This window comes from Lithobates pipiens, unplaced genomic scaffold, assembly GCF_037356315.1.
Source record: "Lithobates pipiens isolate NorthernLeopardFrog02 unplaced genomic scaffold, aLitPip1_a1.2 Scaffold_19, whole genome shotgun sequence".
Lineage (NCBI taxonomy): Eukaryota > Metazoa > Chordata > Amphibia > Anura > Ranidae > Lithobates > Lithobates pipiens.
In genome coordinates this window covers 333,138,001-333,153,536 of record NW_027507764.1, presented here as the reverse complement: position 1 = coordinate 333,153,536, position 15,536 = coordinate 333,138,001, and the positions used below count along the sequence as shown (strand labels likewise).

The 15,536-nt window shown below is 43.0% G+C and overlaps 1 protein-coding gene across 5 annotated transcripts in view; it reads right to left on the bottom strand.

Annotated features, from left to right (window-relative positions):
• Nucleotides 1–15,536, bottom strand: part of ZCCHC2 (zinc finger CCHC-type containing 2) — a 111,850-nt gene that overhangs the window by 64,417 nt on the left and 31,897 nt on the right. For all 5 annotated transcript variants that reach the window (XM_077492060.1, XM_077492062.1, XM_077492063.1 and 2 more), the window contains exon 2: nt 11,577–11,682. In XM_077492060.1, coding sequence (XP_077348186.1) covers nt 11,577–11,682 — 106 coding nt within the window. The remainder of the gene's footprint in view (nt 1–11,576; nt 11,683–15,536) is intronic.

Sequence of the window (15,536 nt, the reverse complement as noted above, 5' to 3'; positions counted from 1 at the left end):
AAAAAAAGCCCAGAGACCTCCGACAGGGCTGACCATAAACATATAAATATCACAGATCTCACGGACCACGTTATACTCAGCAGCAGCACTCATGCTCAGAGAAAACAAAAAGGCAGAAGACCTAACCACAGGGATAAGCAATAAATAAAAAAAATAAGAGCTCAAAGTTACATAGGACCGATTCAAAAAAAAAAAAAAAAAAAATCAGTTATCCTAAGGCTGCTTTCACACTGCAGCGGGAGCGGCGTCGGCGGTAAAGTGCCGCTATTTTTAGCAGCGGCTTTCACACTGGAGTTAAAGGGGCCGGTTTTTTTCAGGCGTTACACAGGCGCTATTTTTAGCGCTGTAACGCCTGAATACCGCCCCAGTGTGAAAGCAGCCTAAGACGGCTATTTGGCTAGATAAGAATGAGCAACACTTGTCTTCTCATCATAAGAAGACACCAGTTAAATATGATGCTTTATAAGTAGTGATAGACGAACTTCCGACGGGACATTTCGCGAACGTGACCAAAAGTTCTCAAACCGCAAGGTCAAAAAAAGATTGGCCCCATTGACTTTAATGGCAGGCAAACCTTAAAAACCTCGAGGTCATATTTTCAGCCACAACATACTTACTAGCTGTGCACACATAGTCCCACAACATGGACACTGACATAACAAAAGTATTAAGTGAATCTGGGATCGACAACGACAAGCATTCTTTTTTTATCTGTGAAATTTTGACAATTCAGGAGCGCATGAAGGCCATGGAGGAGAGGCAAGGTCAGGCTACGAAGGGGGTGCAGGAGATGATCAGTGCCACAGTCAGGGCAGTGCAGTCCTGTGCCAGTGTCCCAGTGTGCCATCCTGTGCTTGAGCCCCTCCCTCTGCCCGGCCCTTACCCCCACCTATGCAGGGCTCCACTGCGGTGGTCTGGAGGTGCCAGTCCAGTGCTGATCCTCAGCCATGGTGCTGGCACTGCCTGCTGATAGGCTTCTCCACTGCCATCTCCCTCACGGTCTGAAACCAGCACCGTGATAGCGACTGAGCACTGACACCAGCACCATGATAGCGACTGGGCACTGACACCAGCACCGAGATAGAGAGCACTGACACCAGCACCGAGATAGGGAGCACTGACACCAGCACCGAGATAGAGAGCACTGACACCAGCACCGAGATAGAGAGCACTGACACCAGCACCGAGATAGAGAGCACTGACACCAGCACCGAGATAGAGAGCACTGACACCAGCACCGAGATAGAGAGCACTGACACCAGCACCGAGATAGAGAGCACTGACACCAGCACCGAGATAGAGAGCACTGACACCAGCACCGAGATAGAGAGCACTGACACCAGCACCGAGATAGAGAGCACTGACACCAGCACCGAGATAGAGAGCACTGACACCAGCACCGAGATAGAGAGCACTGACACCAGCACCGAGATAGAGAGCACTGACACCAGCACCGAGATAGAGAGCACTGACACCAGCACCGAGATAGAGAGCACTGACACCAGCACCGAGATAGAGAGCACTGACACCAGCACCGAGATAGAGAGCACTGACACCAGCACCAAGATAGAGAGCACTGACACCATCTTTCAAGCAAATATCAAATATATAGCATAAAACATAAAAAGAGACAAGGCATATCACATAATTGAAAGATTGAAGGCAATTCCATACAGCTGAATCGCACTTGCAATTAGATCCTAGCATGTGCTGCCAAGCAGCGAAAATACTCAAGAAAACTTGAAAGAAAGCAAAAAAAAAAAAAAAAAAAAAAAAAAAAAATTTTTAACCAAAAATCTAACCAAAATTTAACTCTTAGTGAAAATGGAAATTATGTAAAAGATGCTGCAGGTGGTGTACTTGCTTGAAAGATGGTTAGCTATGAGTAAGCACTGATTACGGTGCGAAACGCGTTAGCCTTTTCCTGTACCCCGTTATTCCTTTTGCTGTGGATTTTTTTATTTTGTTTTGATGTGACCCATGTTGTTTCAATTAAAGATGGGATTTAAAGTCTTTTTCCAGTGTGCGGCTATACAGAGTTTTTGCTTAGTGATTAAACTGACTGTCCCTGCTCCACACAGCGTCCTTTCCCTACACTGACAAAAGACAGAATGTAAAATGTCCGCCAGATCAGGTCTATTTATAAAGTTTGGGGTATGTCCAATTGTCTATGTGTTGAAATGTCTCAATTGGCTGTTCTATACCCCATGATGGATGTGTCATGGGTCAAAGTTCTTCACAATGTAAACGCATATGTCCGCCGGGTTTGGCGAATCACGAACAAGCAAAATTTGCCGCGAACCGACCGCTGGGCGAACCGCAAGGCCATCTCTATTTACAAGTATGAGATTTAGAATGTTTTCTTTATGATCGGATAAAGGCAATTAGGAGGGTGTCCTTTACTATTTTTTTTCAGTTTTGTTTTCCACCATTCTACTCTTCTCATACAACTTTTGTTGAGTGGAGTGGGATGACGGATTGGGTTTTTTGTTTTTGCAGTCTGGATTTTTTTCTCTCCCTTGTGTTTTCCTAGGGGAAAAAGATTTTATTTTTTCTTTGGTGTGCTAACTGTTCATTTTTTGTTTTTGTTTTTTACCCTATACACAAGTGCTATCAAATTGAGGTTGTATATGATTGATACGTTTATTTGGAATACGGATAATATTCATTCTTATGGTAGTGAGGTCTCTAATTTTGCTGGTACTAAAAAATTACTGCTGAAATAATGTCGTGGAACGTGAGAGTATTGAAGAAACAAGTAAAAAAGGAGAGCTATTTTTTCAACCTTAAGGCGGTGTTTCAGCCGTAAAAAATTTTTTTTTAAAGTCAGCTACAAACACTGTAGCTGCTGACTTTTAATAAGGACACTTACCTGTCCAGGGCGACCACGATGTCGGCCGATCTGTCCCTCCACCATCCTCACTAAGGGAAACAAGCAGCGGAGCCTTGCCCATATCCTACTATGTATGCGCAAGTTTCTGTATGGGCGGCTGTCTTCTGTGAAACACACAGGTCCCAGAAGACACCGCGCCCAAATTTCCCAGAAATAAACGTGAGGAGAAGACTGAAGATCACAGTGGAATTGGAAGTGGCAGATTAGGACGATCGGCCTAGCAACAGGCATTTCTGGCGAGTAAAACATTTATTTTATTTTTTTGTTGCATTTGGATGTATTTTTTTTTTCAGGGTGGAGCACACGGGCATACCATTATTACCAATGGTGGATTTTAATAATGTCTGCAATCCAGGTATGGATTGTTACCCAGTAGGCCCATGGGTAGAAACTCCTTTTGCTAGACCTTTACAAGAACTGGGTTTACTTGATATATGGAGGGTATTTAAAGTGGTTGTAAACCCTTACAACACACTTTCACCTACAGGTAAGCCTAGATTAAGGCTTACCTGTAGGTGCTGTAAATATCTCCTAAACCTACATGGTTTAGGAGACATTTACAATTCCCAGTACGAGGATTCCTTTTGCGCAGGGCTTGACAAATTTGCTTGGAATCTAGGAGCCAGCTAAAAAAGTTAGGAGCCAGGTCGGTAACGGCGATCCGGACCCGTCCCTGGCCTGACATGGAGACGAGTGAGGGGAAGATAGCGCAGCCCCCCTACCTGTCTCCAAGTCATTGCCCATAGCTCTTAGAGGGATATTTTATTTATTTTTTTCAAATGACTATTTTTTTTTAAATTGCATTTTAGTGTAAATATGAGATCTGAGGTCTCTCTGACCCCAGATCTCCTATTTAAGAGGACCTGTCATGCTTTTTTCTATTACCAGGGATTTTTACATTCCTTGTAATAGGAATAAAAGTGACACAAATATTTTTTTTAAAAGAACAGTGAAAAAAATAAAAGTAAAAGTAAGAAAATAAAAATAAACTTTAAACGCGCCCTGTCCCGCCCGCTTATGAAAGCGATGTTCAAACCACACATGTGAGATATCGCCGTGATCGGTAGAGCGAGAGCAATAATTCTAGCCCTAAACCTTATCTGTAACTCAAAACGTGCAACCTGTAAAATTTTGTAAATGTCACCTATGGAGATTTTAAAGGGTAAAAGTTTGTCGCCATTCCATGAGCGGGTGCAATTTTGAAGGGTGACATGTTGGGTATCAATTTACTCTGGTAACATGATCTTTCACAATATAAAAAAAAATTGGGCTAACTTTACTGTTGTCTTATTTTTTTATTAAATAAATTATTTTTCCCCAAAAAAGTGCGCTTGTAAGTCCGCTGCGCAAATACGGTGTGACAGACAGTATTGCAACGACCACCATTTTATTCTCTAGGGTGTTAGAATAAAAAATATATATAATGTTTAGGGGTTCTAAATAAATGAAGGAGATAGGCAGGCAATAAAAAAAAACAGGCAGAGGAAGCTCCATTAGCATTGCTGGTTGTCATACCAACGGCCACCACAAGAGGGCGCCAGATTCCAGAAGGAATCATAGAACCGCAGAAGGCCTTAAAGCCGCGGCCTCAATTACCGGCCGCCGGCGGAGCGGCCCGACGCGATCACGCTGGGGGGGTCAACAGAGACAGGATACCCCCCAGCTGTGCTGCCCCAGGCGCCAGGTCGCTAATTCTAGTCGCAAATGCGACCTGGCTCCTGGGTTTTGTCGAGCCCTGCTTTTGCGCATGCGCACTTTATGATGTATTAAAGAAAAAATACCGCGCTCTTAAGAATGACAAGCTGTGGCTCGAAATGTTATACAACACCCACAAAAATATAACACCCCTTTCACACCAGGGCATTTTGCAGGCGCTATAGCGTTAGAAATAGCGCCTGCAATCCGCCCTAAAGAAGCTGCACCATTGTGTGTAGTGTGAAAGCCCTCAGCGGTGCGCTGGCAGGACGTCAGAAAAAAGTCCTGCCAGCAGCTTCTTTGGAGCGGTGAAGGAGCGGCGTGTTTACCGCTCCTCCACTGCTGCTCCCCATTGAAATCAATGGGGCAGCACTGTAATACCGCCGGCGAAACGCCGCTATTGCGGCATATTGCCGGCGGTTTTAACGCTTTCGCGGGCGCTAGCGGGGGTAAAAGCGCTCCGCTAGCGGCCGAAATGCGCCGCAAGTCCGGCGGTAAAACGCCATTTTTATTTGCGGCGCATTTCGGCCACTAGCGGGGCGCTTTTACCCCCCGCTAGCGGCCGCGAAAGGGTTAAAACTGCCGGCAATACGCCGCAGTGCTGCCCCAACAAAAATAGCGGCGTTTTACCGCGGTATTACAGTGCTGCCCCAGCAAAAATAGCGGCGTTTTACCGCCGACGCAATAGGCAGTGTGGTGTGAAAGGGGTCTAAAGCAAAAAAAGTGCTGCGCTAACCAATGACAGCACTCAAATATTAGTGATTTTAAAGTGCCTGGAAAAAAAAAAAAAAAAAAAAAAAAAAAAAAAAAAAAACAACAACATCACTCAAAATTCCAATAAAGTGCAAACAGTGATAATAAAGTGCCCAAAGAGTATGTGAATAAATAAGTAAGAAATAATCAACGTTGATATGATTAATTCAATTAAATATATACATAAAAACCAATGAATATGAATAATACTAAAGCTGGTCATATTAGATATCGATAACTAGTTGATATACAATAAAAATACCTAATACATAATAATATCAATAATAAAGTGGAATGAAAATAATAACCACATAAATAATATCCACATATAAATAATTCGAAAATAATAATACTAATATTAATCCATAAATATCCAGTGAGTTTCTTACCACCAGTGCGACAATGAAATTTCCACACAAAAGACGTTTGTGAACCACCTCCACCACGTATAAACACACTGGAACTAGGTGGTCCCTTATTATAGGGGGGTCACACTGCGTATTGGGCTTTAACCACAGCCAAGGATGTTAATGTTGCCACAGAAAAGCTCTACAACTTGACTAGATAATCCACAGTAGAAACCCACACTTGTATTCAGATAGGAAAGGGTGTTCAGGCTCCCAAGGGTTAATCCATATAAACAGAGTATACGGCAGGATTCCCAGGATTTGTTTTATGTATATATTTAATTGAATTAATCTCATCACCATTGATTATTTCTTACTTATGTATTCACATACCTTATGGGCACTTTATTGGCATTTTGAGTGAGGTTATTGATTTTTTATTCACTTAGATATTTGGCACTTTAAAATCACTAATATTTGAGTGATGTCAGTGGTTAGCGCAGCTCTTTTTTGCACTTTATGATGTATTCGGCGCATGCACACTTTAGAAGGGCCATGGCGTGCAGTTTTCATTAAAGGACATGCCATGACTATATGCACGCACGGGAGTGACGTCACGCGACTCCGGCCAGTCACAGAGCCAAATTCTGCGACCCCAGAAGGAAGATGGATGCTTCCAGCCAGAAAGGAAATCAGGGACATCGCAGGTTCCCGTCTCAGGTAAGCGACACATAATGGGCTACTATGCGACGCATAGTAGCCCATTATGCTTTGCCTTTGCAGGGGAACAAAGAGGAAGTAAACCCTAAAGGGTTTACTTCCTCTTTAACCCCAATATTCACGCCTATTCATGTTGTTCCTCTACTCATGGATCACTATCCAGGATCGATTTAGTCCTGGGTACGGATTGAATGCTCCCATTTGTTTCGGATGCGCATTATCTAGTAAGGAATATCTCAAATCATTCACGGATTTTGCTGTCCTTAAAAAACAAAACAAAAAAAAAGATTCAACCTCGTAATAAATCAGATTGGCAGGTGAATGCCCTGTTGCTGCAGGTGCTGCCGCAGGACTGTTCTATCAGCCAGTCTCTGGTTGACTTTTTTTTCAAACACCACCGAAACTGCCACCTCAGGTGGTATAGAATACCATGAAGGCTTTAAGAGGATTAATACAAGCTATAAGCCGGTTTAAAAAAAATCAAATGTAGAGTGGGAAACTCATCTGGTAGGAGAGGTGCAGCAAAAAGAATTTCAATACATCCAGAATCCCACCCCAATAAATCATTCTACCGTATATACTCGAGTATAAGCCGAGATTTTCAGCCTCTTTTTTGAGGCTGAAAGTGCCCCCCTCGGCTTATACTCGAGTCACCGCTGTCTGACTGCCCGAACAGCGTGTCGAGCAGACAGACAGCGGCCATTCTACCTTTCAAAAGCCGCGCCTCCGCCTCCGCCTGTGATAGGCGGAACACTCAATTTCCCAGCAGTCAGTGTTCCGCCTATCACGGACATCGGCTCATCCTCGGATGAGCCGATGTCCGTGATAGGCGGAACACTGACTGCTGGGAAATTGAGTGTTCCGCCTATCACAGGCGGAGGCGGAGGCGCGGCTTTTGAACAGGGGAATGGCCGCCAGGGCGCCGACGAAGAGCGGCGATCCTGGCATGGGACGACACGGAGGCTCGGGACGGGACGACACGGAGGCTCGGGACGGGACGACACGGAGGCTCGGGACGGGACCGGACGGAGGCTCAAGAACAGGTAGGCTGGACACACAAGGCTGCACGGACACACACACACACACGGATGGATGGACACACACACACACACACAGGGATGGATGGACACACACACACACACACACAGGGATGGATGGATGGATGGACACACACACACACACACACACACACACACACACACACAGGGATGGATGGATGGATGGACGCACACACACACAGGGATGGATGGATGGACACACACACAGGGATGGATGGATGGACACACACACAGGGATGGATGGATGGACACACACACAGGGATGGACGGACACACAGGGATGGACGGACACACACAGGGATGGACAGGCATATCTCACCCTCGGCTTATACACGAGTCAATAGGTTTCCCAGTTTTTTGGGGGTAAATTGGGGGCCTCGGCTTAAAATCGGGTCGGCCTATACTCGAGTATATACGGTATATGGAAAGATACAATTATACAAAAATAATTAAAATAGGATTTTTAAAAACAGCTTACCTGTAAAATCCTTTTCTTGAGAATACATCAAAGGACACAGAGCCTTTGATAATTACTTATTGGGTTAGATCACCATCAGGTGATTGGACACTGGCAACCCTAATTACAAGACAAGTTCCTCCCCTATATAACCCCTACCACATGGAGAGTACCTCAGTTTTGTAGCAAAGCCATAGGTATCCCCACGTCTAATCCCAAAGAGGGGCAGGAGCACTGTGTCCTGTGATGTATTCCCAAGAAAAAGATTTTACAGGTAAGCAGTTTAAAAAAAAAAAAAAAACTATTTTCTTGTTCATACATCATGGGACACAGATCCTTTGATAATTACTTAGTGGGATGTCCCAGAGCAATGCCCAAATTTGAGGGGAGGGAATTTTCTTTACACCATAAGCCTGAACAATAACCTGTCAAATCCATCTAGAGATAGTGGGTTTTGATGCTGCTTGGCCCTTCTTGGGGCCTTCTGGCAAAATAGACAATCAGTCTGTCTTTCGTATCTGAGCCGTTGCCTGCAGATAGATTTTTGACTGCCCTTACAACATCCAGTGTGTGCAACAAATCCTCCTCCGTGGACCGCGGATCTTGAAAAAAGGACGGTAGGACCACATCTTGGGTGAGGACACAACACCACCCTGTCTTTGTGAATAATCAAATATGGCTCTTTACAAGAAAGAGCTGCTAATTCTGATACCCTCCCAGCTGAGGATATTGCTACTAGAAAGACCAAATTCTTTGTCAAAAGAACTAAAGAAGCATGGTGCAACGGTTCAAAAGGTTGTTTCTGTAAAGCAGACAAAAACCAAAGTTTTTGGGGTCACGGGAGGCTTAACTGGAAGATTCAAGCGCTGTGCCCCCTGAACAAAGGCCCGGATCAGGGAATGAGAGGCAAGCGGTGGGGGGGGGGGGGCGGTATCCTGCAGGCATGCCCAGAACCCCTAGATCTAGGCGGTGATTTCTTAGTGCCTCTTATCTGCCCCTCAAGCCCTCTTACGGGGGGAGACATAGTCCTAATCTGCCAAAGCAGAGGTAATCACTGTTGTGCCTTAGTTTTACAATTTTAACATTAGCTCAGTCTGCACAACCGAATGTCAAGTAGGTGTCTTAGGTATGCCTGGATCCAAATCCACTGAGATGCTTACTGCCAACAGCTCTGTGTCCCACCGCTTACAGGGGCTCCGGCGTTCTGGGCTTTAAATATAGCCGCCTTGCGCCTCCGCCGAAAAAAAAAAAAAAAAAAAAAAAAAAAGAGTGCGCGTAGGACCATCATAGCGGCGGCCAGGGGCGAGAGGGGAGAAAGGAGAGCCCCTGAGGACTATGCGGGACCCCCGGACTGCGTGGGATCCCCCCTTTCATCTTATGTGGCAGAGCCTGCAGTAGAGGAGGTGAGCAGCTTCACTGAGTGTGTATGCTGAATGGCAAGTAAGTATACACCAGGTTTGTCTCTTACTCCCTCGTTATGTCCCTTTGACACAGGGTCTTTTAGGGTGTTGCTAGCAATGCTGCCAGTATCTGCTCAGCAAGTTACACACAGGCTGAATGCACTTCTTAACCAGGGAAGTGTTTATTACCCAGAAGACGCCGCACGGAGGAGAGAAGACCGACTATCTCCGCGGAGGAGGAAGAGGCAGATTAGGATGATGTGCCTAGCAACAGGCATTTCTGGTAAGTTAAAAAAACTTTTTTTTCGTTTTTTCTTTCAGATTTTTTTTCTAATTTTTAATGTATTTTTTGTTCAGGGTGGCCCTCCACTTTAAATCAGGCATTTGATACTTTTAAGCTCCTGGGATCAATGATCAAAGCTAGAATTATAGTAATGCTTAAACCAGATAAAGATCAGACATCACCAGAGTCTTATTGACCAATTTCACTATTAAATTCAGATGTGAATATATTAGCAAGAGTTTTGGCTACTAGGCTAAATAACGTTATGGAAAAGTTGATACACTCAGATGAGATCAGACAGGTTTTATCCCAGGTAGGTCTACAACAAATTTTAGGAAATGGTTTCTTAATTTACAGATGATGATTTTGGATCTTAGCTCCAAAATGGTTCCTGTGTCCCCGTTTGGTTTTTGAACCGTAAACTGGTTAGAATAAAACCCTGCCTCCCTTTTGGTTACAGGAACCTGTATAATCACTCCCGATGCACTAAATTGTCTAGTGCCTGAAACAATGCGTTTCTCTTTGGAGGATCCAAGAAAACTCTGGATCTTAGAAACCTCTGAGGGGGAACCCCCCCGTAATTCCAGCTTCTAAACACGGGATACTGTTGAGGTGACCCACTTGTCCTGAACCACTGTTCTCCAAATGTCTGCAAAGTGCAGCAGCCTTCCCCCCACCCAATAGAGCGGGGGTGTCCCCTCAAAAGGAGGGCTTGGTGCTGAGCCTTCTCCAATGTGGACACTCTATGCAGAGAGGAGCCACCAGCACTGCTAAATGACCCCAGAAGAGTACGACTGGCACCACAACGAACTGCACAGTTGAGGGAAGTATGACTTTTTTTTTTTTAATAATGAGGGTTTTCAACCCCTTTAAGTTCTTGTTTAAGGAAGAGACTGTCGCACACACACTGTTTTTTGGGGTTTTTTTCCCCCCATTTTGGGGTGGGGTTTGCTTTTAAGAGGCATATCATATTCAAAGGGCCAGGTATGGATCTTGGGGGGCCACACGCTGTTTTTTTATTTTGGCTGGGGGGTTCCACTTCAAGATCCTTGGAGCACAATTCGCACCATAAGACGGATCATCATGATCTGACTTGGATGCAACTTCTATCCAAATCAACAGACTGAATGTTGGATCCCTTAAGACGGCTCTCATAGGGAACCATTGATTTTGAGTAGATGCAGAAAAACACTACTAAAAGCTAATGCGGCTAAATGCGCATTAACGCTGATGCAAAAAGCTACTAAAAGCACATTTTTAAAGCCGCTTTTTACTGGTGTTCGTAGTGGCTTTGCACCTCGGTTTTTCCAACGCCATGTGTGCATAGGGACTAAAACTGAGGAATGCTGGGAGTGAAAGGTTTTAAACCAGACTGGTCACTATTCTGTTTGCTAGTGTCCAATTCCTCTAGTAGGCAGCAGTATAACCCAGGTGTATGAATCCTCAACAAATGGGAATAATATTTGCATATACTTTTTAAATTTGATTAAATTTAAAAATGCCCCCAGAAAGGATACCATAGCCTTTTCTGTCACCACCAACATATAGTAAACACATTTATCTATAACCAATTTTGATCCAATAGCTGATCTGTACCCTTCTGAGTAGGCACAAAGCACTTCCTTGCCATCAACTGGACGGACAGTTTGACAGTTGATCCCACTTTGTTTATCAGAAGCGTATTAACATAAAAAGAACATAGTGGCACTATTTATACGAAATTGGTAGCTTTTAGGAAAAACAGTCACTCTCAACGAAATTGCACAGTAGCATAAGCACTTAATAGTTTGGATGATGGATGATTGAGGAGATTCTACTCATCCTGAATGGTGGACAAAAGGAAGATAACTAATCCCCAATATATATAAAAAAAATAATAATTACATTTTCAAAATAAATAAAAACAGTAATAAAAAAAAAAAAAAAAAAAAAAAATCAATTTACTGTTCTACTGACAATACTATACATACCTTCTTGTTGGAGGATATGAGGTGTAGTATTAACTCCATTGTAAGTACCTATACTGCCATCTACAACATTTCTCTCATGATTTGGCAAGTATTCCTGTACATTTCCCTAAAAAGAAAAAAAGTTCATTACATATCTTAAAACAGATACCCAAAATGCAATCTATCATATACTAATTAATGCTTAAAATTATGCACCTTCCTTATTCAGGCATCAGAGTCAGCATCTACTCCCTGTACCAAGATGCTGGCACAGATTGTAGGACCATGTAAATCCTTGTGCCTGTGCAGTCAATGGACATGTTTACATGTCTGACAGACCAGCCCACTTTAATTGTATGCCAGTTTTGTGGGGAAAGCTCTGGAACCACAGAGAGCAGTTCTACAAAAGTGCATTTTTTTCCGTGATGCTGTGAAATTGTTCAATGCAGGAATACCTGGAGTGTTTCTTTTTTTTCGAGTGGTGGTAGATTGTGAGAAAAAGATGCATTTAAAAAAAGGAATGTATTATTGTTTTATAGCTGTACATGTAAAATAGATCAGCTTGGAGGGTTAATGTTTAATAAACAATTTTTAATGTGATTAATAGATTTAAATATCTGCATTTCTACACATTCTTTTGATCAAACTTAATGTGGTTGTAAAGTCAGAGATAAAAAAAAAAATGGTGTGTGCAGCAGCCCCCCTAATACTTACCTGAGTCTATCTCGACCCAGCGCTGTTGCAGGAGTCTCGGCCCCGGACTCTCCCACCTCATTGGCTGAGACGGCAGCGTGGTACCATTGGCTCCCGCTGATGTTAAAGTCAATGAGCCAATGAGGAGAGAGAGTGTAAGTGCCCATCAATTCTACATTAGCACCTCCTCATCAGTAAAACTTTTTTTCCCCAAAAATGTGTCTTTAGTTTGTTTACAAAAAAAAAAAAAAACCCAGTGGCGATAAAATACCACCAAAAGAAAGCTCTGGGGGTTGAAGTACCCTGTATTGAGGTGGTTTAATAAAAAAAAAACACACACGACTTTAGTATAATTTAAAGCTAAACTCCAACTTTTCTATCACTAAAACTGAATGGAATGATCAGTCCCAGCATAGATCATACCTCTGTAGCATGTTGCTCTGATGTCTGCAGATCCCCCGATATTCTGGGTTTAGTTATGGCACTGTACCATGTGACACACTGTATATCCTGCTGCATCTGTTCCTTCTACAGCCACTTCCTGCTGCATCTATAGCTTAAAAAACACACCCCTTTGTAGTCTGAAAAATGATGCAACTTCCTTCACAACTCTGATAACGTATGGTATTGGATATGTCTAATTAGCATTCAGTCTCGCCTAGTCACACCTACAGGAAGAGTCTAAACCTTATACATTTTCTTGTAGGTTGGTATGCATTTGGAAAAGTGCAGATGCGAATGCTTAGCAACGCAAACACGTTTTTGGAAAGCATGGTATAATGTGCATTTTCTTATGGGTTGGCCTACGCTCGTTAATGCATAGATGCAAATGAATGGTAAACTGAAGCGCATTGTGCGTTTTCTTGTAATTTTGCCATGCGTAGATTGAACGAATAGTAATGCAAAAGTTGCGCGTGTTGCCGTTTGTTTTTGAAAAGCATGACAAAGTACGTGTTTTCTTTGCTGGTTGCTGTGTAATGTGTAAAAATGTGTAAATGAGAACACAGCCTAAAATGGCAACACTGACATGACACATTGCTGTGCATTTTTGAAATGGCATGGCAAAGTGTGGGTTTTTTTTTTTATTGGAGGTTGCCTTTCGCTCAAACATGCAGATGCAAATAAATGGTAATGCAAGTGAGCCGCACGTTGCCACGTGTTTTTTGGAATGCTCACCAAAGCGTGCGGTTTCTTGCGAGTTGCCGTGCATTTGGAATCGTGCATACGCAAACGAATGGTAACACAAGTATGATGAGCATTGCCATGCATTTTCAAAATGCATGGCAACGTTTTTGTGTGGGTTGCCAGGCATGCTTTGCTATGCGTTTCTGAAACGCACGACAAAGTGCATGTTTTTTGGTGCTGATTGCCTTCAGAAACGCGTAAATGAGAACGCAGCCTAAAAATGGTAACACAAGCATGGGATAGCAAGGGGAAACTCACCCAAGCTCTAACGCTGTATAATGCAATTAGTGTGCAGATTGATCTGCTCTGGCTAATTGAGTTCACAGTGAAAACTTTATTGTAGCATCATAGCAGTAACATTATCCAAAATGCATAAAAATAAATAAAATGGAAGCGTGAAATACATTGCTGCAAAGTAATGCAAATGCAAGCGTGCGTTTTTTTATTTCGGGTTTCTGTGCATTTGTAAATAAATGCGAATGGTACGCAAACGTGATGCGCATTGCCATGCTTTTCAAAACACACTGGAAAGTGTGCGTTTTCTTGTGGGTTATCATGCATTCGAAAACACGCAGATGAGAACACAGCAAAACGTGTTTTCTTTGTGGGTTGCCATGCAACTCGCAGGTGCGAACCCAACCTAAGTGACACGTGTATGGAGGGCGCAGCCATGCGTTTTCTGTGCAGGTTGTGTGAGAAAGCAAGCCCTTTTAGCAAGCAGATGTGGGGGGGGGGGGGGGGGGGTGAAACTACAGAGGCTCAAAGAATGATGGGACATGTAGTATCAGGACTGGTAAAGGACGAAAATAGGAAGTCATATAAATTAGAAATTCAGCCAGGAGAAGGAGCAACATCACAGGTACAGGAATCTGCTCTATACAGTTAAACTAACACTGTGATTCATTTACATGCACAATGCATCTGTTTTGGGGAAGAAAAGCTGGGGTTCTTCTTTAAAGGTCATCAATTAAATAATTGTAGATGGTTGTTACCATTCCTTTAGACTGACTAACATGATAGCTTTTAGTTCCCTTCAACAGAGTGGAAAAAATTAAACATGTATGACCCAAACAGTGTGTTCTGCAAGTTCTTTGCTCTGTTATGTCACAGGAGGATTCCCTGTTCTCATAGACAGCTGGAATGCAGGAGGATTTTGGCACAGGCCAGCTAGACAAGTCAGCGGCAGATGTTGCAGCACATTCCTTGCACAGCCACTCGGCTAGTAAAACTTCAGCCATCTAGATCTTTACAACACTGATCACAAAGGGTAAAAATAGCATACCTACATTTACTAAAATCATGAAAAAGCATAGCCTAAACTTTGACGCAACACTTGTGGAAATAAACTATAGACCTCCTGTTAATACTAGCAGGTTTACATTAAAATATATTGATACCAGTTACCATAAATAAAGGATCTGCCCAGAGCTCTCATCTAAGTTCCAATATGCTCTAATGTCCAAAGCTGTAACTCAAGAACATGTTTCTTTATTTGAGCCATGTGAATGAATTTTCCAATAAATTTCATTGGACTGAAAAGAACACTTTTTTTTTAGAAAATGGGCATGCTTATCCTGGCGTGTGATGTGAGCTTACAGCAGAACTTTACACATAACAACTTGATTAAAAAAAGAAAGAAGGAAGGTTCTTTAGCAATGAACATACATTCTACAAAAATAGTTATGCTACTAAAAATATTGTGTGCTGTAAATTTCCTCCAGCATGGCTTGTTTCTTCTTGCTGGAGGCTGCAATTTTCTGAAGCCTAGAGCCCCTGAACAACAGTGAATCATAAAGCATAACTAAACCCACCGATTTAATAAAAAAAAATTTACATTCCTGGAATAGTGGGATTGCTAACCGATCACGTGTATTTTTTATGCTGAACTTCTGCTATGTTCTCTCCAACATCCAGTGAAAAGACAGGAAAGTCCCCACATGACTTCAGCATGCTTAATTATGCTGAGGTGTGGAACATCCAATTCTGGCAGAGCAGCAGAAGAAATGAGTAGGAGGGAATTAAAAAATTAATGCAAGTCTCTTAGGCTAGTGCACAAGATATGTAAATCACCTGTCACTCACAGCAAGGGGGAGGATTTGACAA